The 12,141-nt window shown below is 35.2% G+C and overlaps 1 protein-coding gene across 15 annotated transcripts in view; it reads right to left on the bottom strand.

Annotated features, from left to right (window-relative positions):
• The window catches only part of ehbp1 (EH domain binding protein 1), a 561,098-nt gene that overhangs the window by 284,717 nt on the left and 264,240 nt on the right, over positions 1 to 12,141 (bottom strand). For all 15 annotated transcript variants that reach the window (XR_011355819.1, XR_011355820.1, XM_069931681.1 and 12 more), the window contains one exon: positions 164 to 342. Coding sequence is in view for 13 of the 15 variants with exons in the window: in XM_069931681.1 (XP_069787782.1) it covers positions 164 to 342 (179 nt within the window). In the remaining 2 variants the exon portion in view is untranslated. The remainder of the gene's footprint in view (positions 1 to 163; positions 343 to 12,141) is intronic.

Below are 12,141 nucleotides of genomic sequence, written 5' to 3'. Positions count from 1 at the left end.
CCCTTTGCACACCTCTGCCCCATCAACTTTTTTATCATCAAGATTTCAAACAGGCGTGGTATGTAATAGAAAATGCCACTGTTTCACACTATTGACTTTCATTGCAAATAAATGACACTCAAGTACAAAGTTTTGTATTAATTAAGCTACCTTTGTCACTTACATTAAGTCTGATCGGAAATAATGCAGGATAGCACAAAAAGCTAATCCATTTCTCCATGATGTAGTGAAATTGGTGATTTTCACTCCTCTGTAATTTTTTGTCACTTCTTTGCACCAAGCAAGCAGTGATTGAGTAGCATTTGGCTTTTTCCCCAGAACCGGGCTCGGGATTGGGCTTGGCTAAGAAATAAGGGAAAAAAAAACAAAGTTATGAAAATTAACACTGGTTGACCTAACCAAATGATTAGAATCTTTTGATGTCTGCCTCTTTTTTTAAAAAACAGCTGTCAGTTTCTGATAATCACTGCTACTGACAAGAATCACACATCATCTAAATTCCTAGCTGCTGGCACTGATCTCTAACGCAAGCTGTCAGTACAGGACTTTAGGTATGTACAAAGCAGCAAGCCAAAAACTAAACCAGATGATGTATAATCATGGCATTTCAAGGTTGAAGGCCTTTTTCTGTATCAATTTCCTGTTGCCTTTAATAGTTGGTTTATTTTGTAACGTTTACAATGAGATATGAACTCCTGCATGCAAAGAAAGAACCCAAGATACTGTATATACATATATCGTTTCAATGAGACATTGACCAATCTTAGCAACACACTTAGGATAATTATACATATATATATATATATATATATATATAGAGTCTACAATATGGAATTATTCTACTGCAATTTTATATAGAGATTGAATAATATTAAATATTTCAAAATTAATTTTGATCTGTCCATTAGAACTTAAATTAAGCCTCAGGAATACAAATTAAATTATTGAAATATTGTCGACATGTTTTTCACATTAAAACCAAAGGGAAAAAATGGATATGCCAGCATTTATGATTCTTGTGTCCACAGTGGTTTAAATGCAGTAATATGTGTGTATATAAAATGCAAGGAATTAACATATAAATCAATAAATATAAAAGTAACTTGAATTGACTGTTTTTAAAAAAAAAAATTGTAGTTCTTCGGTGAGGCTTTAGTAAACATTTTACTTAACAATGCTGAAAAAGGAAAAAAACGACAACAGACAAATATTTGGGAACAACCTAGTGCAAGAATCATTTTGAAGCTACGCGTAAACTTGGAATTTCTTCCCTCTGATTTACTTTTTTTGTAAGAGGGAGAGTTTTGATTGTCAATTTTCTATTTTGAAGATCATCTTAAATCATTCATGATTTCAAGAACATGGAAATCAAATCAGAATTTGCAATGAAGATATCTGGTTATTCAGACAGACAATCTCTGTATTTTGGAAATTCACAATGTCAATCTGAAAATGTACTATTTAACAGCCATAGGTGAGTATTAAAATATATTTACACAAATGTAAGCCTTGGTAGAAACAGCTAGTAGAAATAAACATATCGAGTTAGTGTTGAATTAAATTCGAATGACTTTTAGCAGAAATTAATATAAAAATCAGGTAACCTTGATAAATTTTGTAAAAATATGACATTTTAAAGGGTTGATAATATAGATATCCCCTTTTAACAGAACAATGTTTTATTTTTTGTAATGTGGGGCTTGCATTGTTTTCAAGGAAGAAAAATTAGCAATCAGATTGATTTGGCATCTTTGGACAGGAACCCCCTCAAATGGAAGTAAATGGTATTACACATTCATCACAAAAGGTGTCAGCCAAAGGATCCTCAAAATGAACTTGAAGCTTGTCAGAGGATTTTTTTTTCTACAATGAACCATTTTCCATTATATAAATCTGTCATGACAATAAGTAAACAAATCTCAAATAATTCTGTATATCCCATCTTTTGAAATACTAATAATAAATCCACTCCCAATGTTTGTTTCTCTGCTTTCTTCACTTTAAAGCCTTTCATTGACTTAACTTTTGGCCAACTTCCCCAATGTCCCTTTGAGGTTAATGACAAATTTTGATTATGCTCCTGCCATTCTTTCATAATTTACTACAGAAGACTGTGCAGAGATGGTGTAGGGAGGCAAAAGAGCAGCTTCATGACTGTCTGCAGTCAGTAGACTGGGCCATGTTCAAAAAATGCATGGGTGACTGTGCTCCCTCTAAAACTATCTGGGTGTATTCTAACCTGAAGTCATGGATGGACCAAGAGATCCTCAAATTGTTGAAGATCAGATCTGTGGCATTCATGTCAGGCGATTCAGAGACATACAGGATGTTCATGTACAACTTTCGTAAGGGCATTACCAATACAAAAAGACAATTCCAGACCATACTGGAATCAGAGATGGACGTTCAGCAGCTGTGGCAGTGAGTGCATACCTACACATCCTTTTCAAGCAAAACAAGTAGCAGCATAAACTGTGATATGTCTATTCTGAACGATCTCAATGCCTTCTCAGCTCACTTTGAACTCCCACATCCCTGGTGATTCTGTTTGCTCATTTTCTGAAACTGATATAAAAGGAACCTTCAACAAGGTAAATCCTTGGTCAGATCCTTAAAATCTGCTTGTACCAACTAACTGGATTTTATGCAGATATTTTTTACAACATGCTACTACGTCTGAGGTCCCCATCTGCTTCAAAAGGACATCCATTGTACGCAAGTTATTTAACGTGACTTGCATGAACAACGATCAGCTGGTGGAATTTAAAATTTGCCATGATTAAATGCTTTGAGAGATTGGTTATGGAGCAAATCAATTTCCCTTGCCTATTGTCACAATAGATCAATGACCACCCCACTAGCGTCCGCATCCAACCGGAATTTCCAGAAATTATAGCAGGATCCCACTATTAGACATATCTTCCCCTTTCCTCCCCTCTCGGCCTTCAGTAGGGACCGCTCTCTCCATGATTCCCTCATGCATTTATCCCTCCCTACTAATAGTGTCCACCCCCCAGCACTTTCCCCTGTAGCCACAGCTAGTACCACACCTCTTCCCTCACCGCAGTCTGGGGCCCCAAACAGGCCTTTTAAGTGAAGCCACACTTCATTGTGAATCAGCAGGATTGATTTATTGCATCCAGTGCTCCCTATGTAGCATTCTCAACATCAGAGAGACTGGAAGGTCACTTTGCTGAGCACTTTCTCTCCATCTGCACAAGTCAAAGAGACATCCCATTGCCCAACCATTTCAGCTCTGTGTCCCACTCCCATACTCACATGTCTGACCATGGCCTCATGTACTATTCCACCATCCACCCATAAATTGGAGGAACACCACCTGATTTTTCCGTTTCGACGTTCTCCAGCTGGATGGCATCAACATCAACTTATGGTTTCTGCTAATTTGCTCTCCTTTCCCCCCTTCTCTTCCCCTTAGCTCTCCACCCCCTTCCCTCTCTATTCGTTCATCTGCCTACCGACATTTTTCCATATCTTGATGAAGGGCTGAACCCAATCTTGTGATAGATCAACAAGACCAATGAGCTTAAAGTGGACTTTAGGAAGGGAAGGCCATGCAGTTGACCTCGTTGATGGATGGAGGTGGAGAAGGTTAATACCTTCAAATTCCTGCGAGTCCTTATATTGGAGGACCTCTCCTAGAGACAGCACATTGAGGCAACCAAATACTTTTATTTTCAACAAATCTGTGAAACTTCTTCCAGGTAAACTCTGGAAAGTATACCAACTGGTAGCATCAAAATCGGTTTCAGTGAAAGGCTACAGAAGGTAGCAAACATAGCCAACTGCATCATAGGCTCCGCCTCCCATCCACTTAAGGCATTTATGTTGGGTGTTGCCTCATTAAGGCAGCCAACATCATAAATGACCACCATTACCCTGGCCATTACTTCTTCTCATTGCTACCTGCCATAGAAGCCTGAAGTCCAGGACCTCTCGGTTCAAGAACAGTTTTTTTTAACCCAACGGTTATCAGGCTTTGCAACCTCCCCTTACTTCCCTAATCATTACTACTCTGGCACCACAAATACCAGTCTGCACTATTGAAACATTACTTTTTCTCTTAGACTACTATAACTATGAATATTTATTATTATATTTTATATTGATTATATATATTTCTTTTTTAAATATTGTTATTAATTTTAGAAAAGAGCTTAATACTAAAACAATATAATAAAATGATATGCATAGTTTCTTTTAATTAATAAAACAATCAGGATATCAAGAGCAATCGTAAATTGTAAAACATATCCATAATTCATCATCTAAATAATTTTTTAAAACAAAAAGAATGGTAATAATAGAAAAAAAGGAAATAAAAAGTAAAAGATAAAAGAGAAAAAAAGAAAGAAAAAACAAAAAAGGAGAGACAAATCAAAGAGAAAAAACTCAATACCCCTCCTTAACAGCATTGGCAAATGCTACATATGATTAACATTAAAGGAAAAATGAAGGAAGAGAAAAAAATGTGAAAAAGATCAGAGTCAGAAAATTCAATTACATTGAAGTGAAATTATTAAATAAGAAGGAGAGTCATAAATGATGCCATCGCATCTGAAATCTTATATCTGAATAATTAACGGAATAATGAATCTTTTCCATATTAAAACAAGACATGATATCGCACAACCATTGATCATGAGTAGGAGGGGCAGCATCCTTCTATTTAATTAAAATCACATGCCTCGTCAAAAAAGAGGCAAAAGAGATAGCACGACTCTGAACCCAGGTCAAAGAAGATTCAATCCCTCCCATTGCATCGAAAAGTGTCACCAAAGGATTCGGTATTAAATCTATATTAAACATTGTAGACAAAGTGTGGAAAGCCTCTCTCCAGTATTTTTCTAGACAAGGACAAGTCCAGGACATATGAATGTCCCTTTCTATATGGTTATTTAATATATACTGTTGCTTTTTTAAAAAAAAACCAATACCGACACTTTTTTTGGAGCAAGTAAGAATGTTTATGCACATATACATTACACTTATGTATACGACAACAAACTCATTATTGTAACATTAAAGTTGCTGTTACTGCATGCAACACCAGATAAAATAGTTAAAAACTCAACAAATATAGTACATGTAAAATAAAACCATATTGCACAGCAGATGTAATAGCTTTATGGAAGGAGAAATCAATTACAGGGCTGGAGTTCCCTCGGAGCAGATCATGTTCAATAATAGAAAATGTACATTCCAGCTGATGGTTCAAGTGGAAACAGCAGATATTCACAATGTTTTCTCCATCGCCCCCAAATCATATATAATATCCCAATTAATTACCAAAGAATTTAAACTGTTTAAAAAGTATGTGCCTCATTATTATAAATATCATTAAATTTAAGTCAAAGCCTCTGAACCATAGAGTGTAAACAAGAAATCTACAGATGTTGGAATCTAGTACACTCCACAAAGGTGCTGCAGAAACTCAGCAGGTCATACAGCATTATTAGAAAGCACAAGACTGACATGCTGGAGGCATGCCACGTGATGACGTGGGGTTAGACAGAAAATCCCTACTCACCTCAAAAAAGTTGAAAAAGAGTCAAAAAAGTTAGCAAAACTTAAGAAAAATAGAAGTAATAGTATTGGAAGACCTACAGAACATTTTAAAATGGCACCAAAGAAAGAAAAGCCAGCCATTACAGTACAAGAAACTGATCAAGAAAAAGACTGAGATAAAGAAGAAAGGCCTACCTTGAGGAAGGATCAACCCAGGGGAGATAGGCCAGGAGCCGGGGAAACTTAGGAATCAGCAGTACAGGGTCCCTCCAGACAATGGTCACCTGACTCGGGTGAAGATGTGACTGCGCACGCGTGACTCCTCACACATATGCAGAGAACAAAAAAATAGAGGCAAATTTAAGAAAGACTTTACAGACCTCCAGCTCCAGCAGGCAAGGAACAGGAAGAACAGGAGACTTTGTTTACTCAAGAATCATTTATTTCTGCAGAAGATATGAAAAAAAACATGGAATCTTCACAACAAGATAGGAAGTTTATAATGGCAGAAATAAAAAGATATGGAGAGATTGTAGCTGAAAACAAGAATTTTATGGAGAAAGTTGAGGAAATGATGCAGCAGGTGGATAAAAGATTTGAAGTTATGGATGAGAAAATTAAAGGAAATGAATTTGAAATTCAAGGCATTAATGAGCAAATGAAAGTGGCACAAGCAGAAGCAGCTGCAACAAAAGATCAGTTAATGCAGAAAATAGAAATTTTAGAGGACATCAGCGGAAGAAACAACAAAGATTATTGGACTTAAAGAAGGAGATAAAGGACAAGAAATTTTAAAAAAGTTTTTACAGCATTGGATTCCACAATCTTTGGGAGTGACTGAATTTTAAGGAGACATTGAAATTGAGAGAGCACATTGGGCATTGAGACTAAAGTCACAGCCGGACGAGAAGCCATGTCCAATACTAGTCAGGGTTCTTCGATGCGATGTAAGAGAGAAGATTTTAGAGCTGGCGGTGAAGCAAGCAGAAGAACGACAGTCACCATGATTTACAATGGGAACAAAATTTTTTAAAAATCCAGATACAAGTTTTGAGTTGTTGAAAAAGAGGAAAGAATTCAATGCAGTTAAAAATATGTTATGGAAGAAAGGTTATGCCTTTGTCTTAAGGTATCTAGCAGTTTTGAAGGTCTTTGTTCCAGAAGGGAGAAATAGGTTTTTCACAGTACCTAATGAGGCAAAGGTGCCTGAAAAAGCAAGACAGGTGGATGCTGATACTTGAATGTATTATCAGATGGAAAAAGTTTTCCTGTAACTGGGAAAAAAAAGTAATATTTCAAGAGAGTTTAAATGGGGAGGAAGGTTTAACCTTTAAGTAATCTACATATATTTTAAAAGATCTATGAGAGAATTAGAATCTATGATAAAAATACAATGAGGGATTGTTTGGTAATTCAAGTGAGTTAGTGGGGGCCATGAGCCTAACCACTGCGAAATCATATGCATGAATGTGATTTTGATCATATCTCGAATAGATTAGGGAAATAGAGACATAACAACCTCATGTGCCTCGGGGTGGGGTGGGGGTTTCTTTGGTTCTTATTTCTATCTTTTCTTATTTTATGCCTGGATTGACTAAGGTTATTTTAACATATACTGCTATTTTACTGGGAGTGAGAGGAGAGGGAAAGGGATGATCAATGGACAAAAGATTTCATATTGGTACTTAATGGCAAGAAAATTGAATTTTATTAGTATTAATATTATTGGAATTCAGAATCCAATAAAACAAAAAAATTGTTAAATTATATGAAAAAGATTAAAGTAGCTTTTTTGCAGGAAACTCATTTGACTGAAATAGAACATGGGAAGTTAAAAAGAGACTGGGTTGGATCTGTATTGGCTTCTTCATTTAATTCCAAGGCAAGTGGAGTAACTATATTAATAAATAAAAAAATTACCAATTAAAATATTGGATACAACTATCATATGTTGAAGTATATGAAATTTTGATTTAAGGTTCCGGGAGAGGACGGTTTATCTCGGAGTTTTATAAAGAATTTAAGGAGTTGTTAATTCGTGTTTTTATTGGATTTTTGGATCAAATGAGAGACTCTAACGACTTACCAGAATCTTTTAAAACAGCATTAATAACAGATATTCCAAAAATATGTTATTACCAACCTCTTATAGACCAAAATCATTATTAAATACAGATTATAAAATTTTATCCAAATTATTAGCTAACAGATTAACTAAATATATACCTAAATTAATAAATATGGATCAGACTGGTTTTATTAAACCTAGAAGATCTGTGGACAATATAGTTAAATTTATAATTTTATTAAATATGGCCCAGAAAGAAAAGACACTACGGTGGCTTTAGATGCAGAAAAAGTGTTTGATAGACTAGAATGGGACTTTTTATATAAAGTATTGAATGTTTTTGGAATTCTAAATGATTTTATAAATTGGTTAAGAGCTTTGTATAATCATCCAAAAGCTAAGGTGGTCACAAATAGGCAAATATCTAAACCTTTCCATTAGAAAGAACATCTCGACAAGGATGCCCATTATCACCATTTTTTTTGCATTGGCTATAGAACCATTGGCAGAAGTGATCAGAAGAGATAATGAGATTAACGGCTTTACGATAGAAGATAGAGAACATAAAATTAGCAGATGATGCTACATTATATCTTACAGAACCAGAAATATCATTGAAGAAAATAAATGTTCGATTGGCATAATATGGTTTGATATCAGGTTATAAAGTCAATGTAGGAAAGAGTAAAGTGATGCCTATAAATTAAGTAAGCAGATGATGAATTTTAAGTGGCAAAAGGAAGCAATTAAATATTTAGGAATGAATATTGATAGAAATTTAAATAATTTATTTAAATTGAATTATCTACCATTACAAAAAAAAATTAATGAAGATTTAAAGAGATGGAAAGGTTTACCAAAAACTTTAATAGGAAGGGTAAATTGTATAAAGATGAATATTTTTCTGAGGTTGCAATATTTATTTCAGTCGTTACCCATTCCTATACCAACGTAGTTTTGGCAGAGGCCGACAGCATCGAATCCACGGTGTTGAAGATCCAACTGCGCTGGGTAGGTCACATCTCCTGAATGGAGGACCATCGCCTTCCCAAGATCGTGTTATATGGCGAGCTCTCCACTGGCCTTCGTGTCAGAGGTGCACCAAAGAAGAGGTACAAGGACTGCCTAAAGAAATCTCTTGGTGCCTGCCACGTTGACCACCGCCAGTGGGCTGATATCGCCTCCAACCGTGCATCTTGGCGCCTCACAGTTCGGCGGGCAGCAACCTCCTTTGAAGAAGACCGCAGAACTCACCTCACTGACAAAAGACAAAGGAGGAAAAACCCAACACCCAACCCCAACCAACTAATTTTCCCCTGCAACCGCTGCAACCGTGTCTGCCTGTCCCGCATCGGACTTGTCAGCCACAAACGAGCCTGCAGCTGACGTGGACATTTACCCCTCCATAAATCTTAGTCCACGAAGCCAAGCCAAAGAAAATAAAAGTGTAAGAAAATTTATTTGGAGTGATAAAATGCCAAGGATAGCTATTGAAAAACTAACCTGGAAATTTGATCAGGAAGGATTGTGGTTGTTGAATTAAAAAAATTATTATAAAGCAGCTCAATTAAGATTTCTGTCCTCCTGTTATCAAATTGGGGAGAAGACAGCGAGGGTAGATATTGAAATGAATAACATAGGAGAAATTAATCCAGAACATTTTTTGTATAAATGGAACGAGGAACCTTTGAAAGGAGTACCAATTTTAAAACATTTATTCAAGATATGGGATAGAATTCACATAGAAAGAGGAATTAATAACTACCAAATAGCTAAGATTATGTTAAAGCAGAATCCACTTATTTTTTTTTACTTTAAATGATCCTTTCTTTGATATCTAACACAATAACAGGATAAAGAGGATAAAAGATTGTTTCTTAGGTTATTTTTTCTTGACTTTTGAACAAATGAAAGAGAAATACAATATACCAAATAATACTATTTTTTCATACTATCATCTTAAATCATATATAAAAAAAGAAATTAGGCATGAATTTTAGATTTCCGGAACAGAACTCATTTGAATATTTAATAATATATATTTATTGAGAAATGTATTACTACTATGTATATACAATTACAAGACACAATGCGGAAAAAGGAACTATATAAGTAAAAAAAAATGGGAAAAAGATTTAAATCTACAAATTCATGATAAGGCCTGGTCAAGATTGTGCCAGGAGAGTGTAACTCAATTATCAGCACTACACAGGTCAGTTTTTAAGAATTATTCTGATAAAAGGATGGCAACATGAAACACAGTTTCTGTTGCCACAGAAGCTGCCTGAACAATTGGCTTTTATTTCAGATTTCTAGGAGCTATATTATTTTGTTTTATATCAGCATGTAACTAAAGTGGAAAACATATAGATTCAGGCTATGAAACTATTAGTATGTTGTACTCCTGGACTTCATATGAAGCCTAAAGACAGAAATTTGCTGGTATTCCATAACTCTTAAGTCAGGGGAACCTACTGACAGGGCCTGCACAGATTAGGCCTGCTGCACAATCCATAAACTCATTAATTTCAAGGGAAATTTTACAATCGTGAGGAAGGTATGTAAAAATAAGGTGAGAATATACTTTATTGCATTGCCAATAATATTATTTGCTTAAGCATAAAGGATTTAAGCAATTTTACTGATTTAAAATAAGCTTTTTCATAGCAAAGTTTGTGATACTTTGCTTATCCAATGCAATTTTGTCAGAAGAACCTGGAGCTGAACACAACCTTGCGCAAGCAGGTTTGACCTCCAATCCAAACCAGGTAAGTGCAGGGGTGTGGAATTTGTGTAGCAACTGTGGACAATGAGCCTCACTTAGCAAAATCCAGTCCTCTTGCAATTATGTGGGATCTGAATTCTAGTCTCACAACATTGGCTTACAGACTTGCTTTTTACTGGGAAATCTCATCCTCTTTGCTTTCATTAATAATGATCACCCTCCTGATTACGGCGAAACAAAATATGCACACATTTTATGAAATTATAAATAGCAACTTCACCTTATTTAATTGTCCATTTTTTTTAACTGCAGAGCCTTCTATTATCAACTGAGATCAATAAATGGAAAAACCTCAGCCACTCAGCTACCTTGCTCCAATGCCTAATCATAAATCATAAACATTTACTGGCTAGCTCAATTCCGCCTCCTTTAGACTTAACTGCGTGTGTGCACACACATATGCACATGCAATCATCCAGTGAAAGGTAAGCAAATAATGATTAGGAATAGAATCTGACCCCATTTTCACTAATAGGAAGGAAAAAATGCATAAATTCTAGTATTAGTATAAATTCCTTCTCAGTTGGTTTGCTCACAATGAGGCATGTGACCTTTTTCTGGGCCAATGTTAATAACAATTCTATTTTTCAGTTAAATATCTACTGACAATTGATCAATCCACAGACATTCCCTGTTTATATTGTTTAACTTCTCACTGAACAGACAAAATCCTGTGCAAAAGATTCAAAAACTAAAAGATAAAGTCTTGAGTGGTCCACTGTATTGCGTACATCTACTGACCAAGAATATATTCAGATTTCCTTCAAGAATTAACAGAGTGAAAGTGATCCAACTGATTAGTAGTAAGTGGCTACCATATAATACAATTTAAAACATGTTTTTCTCTTTCTTGGATTCATGTCACAGTGCAATTAATGTCTTTTCAGGAGGTTAATAATTAATATTAAAAATTCACAATTATCAAAAAGTTGTTTTTTTTTTGCTTTCATTTCCACAATTCCATGCACCCATGGGAAGTATTAACATAACACTTAGGACTCCTTGCAAACACTTACATAATCTTAGAAATTGATGTAAATATTGGCTTCTTCCCAAAGATTCCAAACTATTAAGAGTATTGGTGATTCACCAAGTTTTCTGCAGGATTAAACATTCAGTTTGGAAAAAAGATGTAGCAGATAATTCAGCAGATTCACATTCAAGACTCTCCCTCTGAACTGTCAATGTGAGCAACGGGCAACTTTTAACAACATCACTATGGTATAACTTATAATGCAGCAAGTGACTTAATAATATCATTTGATTTCTTGGTGCTGTGAAATATATGCATTTATTCTGCTGCAGATGCAATAAACTAAAATGCTGGGTCATAATTTCTTTGATGCCAAATGATGGGTGAAAGTACAAAATAAAATTGCAAAGTTATACTTATAAACTAAGCCATCAACCACTTAAGCCATTAAGAATAATGTGGTATCTCTTTCCAGTAACATTGTACATTTTATCCACCAGCCTTCAGCTAGACCGAAGGAAGCCACATCATCAAAACAGGATTGTAATTTCTGCCACCTTTTCTAGTTCATACCTCAACTTAAAATTTAATTTTAAAAACCTTTTTTAAAAAAGTCATACAATAACAAGTAGCTCTATATAGTTTTAAAACATGACTTCAGAAGAAAGAGAACCAGGAGTCAACTGTTCAGCCCTTTATATCTGTTCTGGTTTTCAATCAGATCATGGCTGACTTTTAATCTCAGCATCATCTTCCTTTATCCACCCCCATCCCTTGACTGGTTTT

Source organism: Narcine bancroftii, chromosome 4, assembly GCF_036971445.1.
Source record: "Narcine bancroftii isolate sNarBan1 chromosome 4, sNarBan1.hap1, whole genome shotgun sequence".
In the NCBI taxonomy this organism is placed as follows: Eukaryota; Metazoa; Chordata; class Chondrichthyes; order Torpediniformes; family Narcinidae; genus Narcine; species Narcine bancroftii.
Note: the sequence above shows the minus strand (reverse complement) of the source record. Positions and strands in the feature narration are given on the sequence as shown.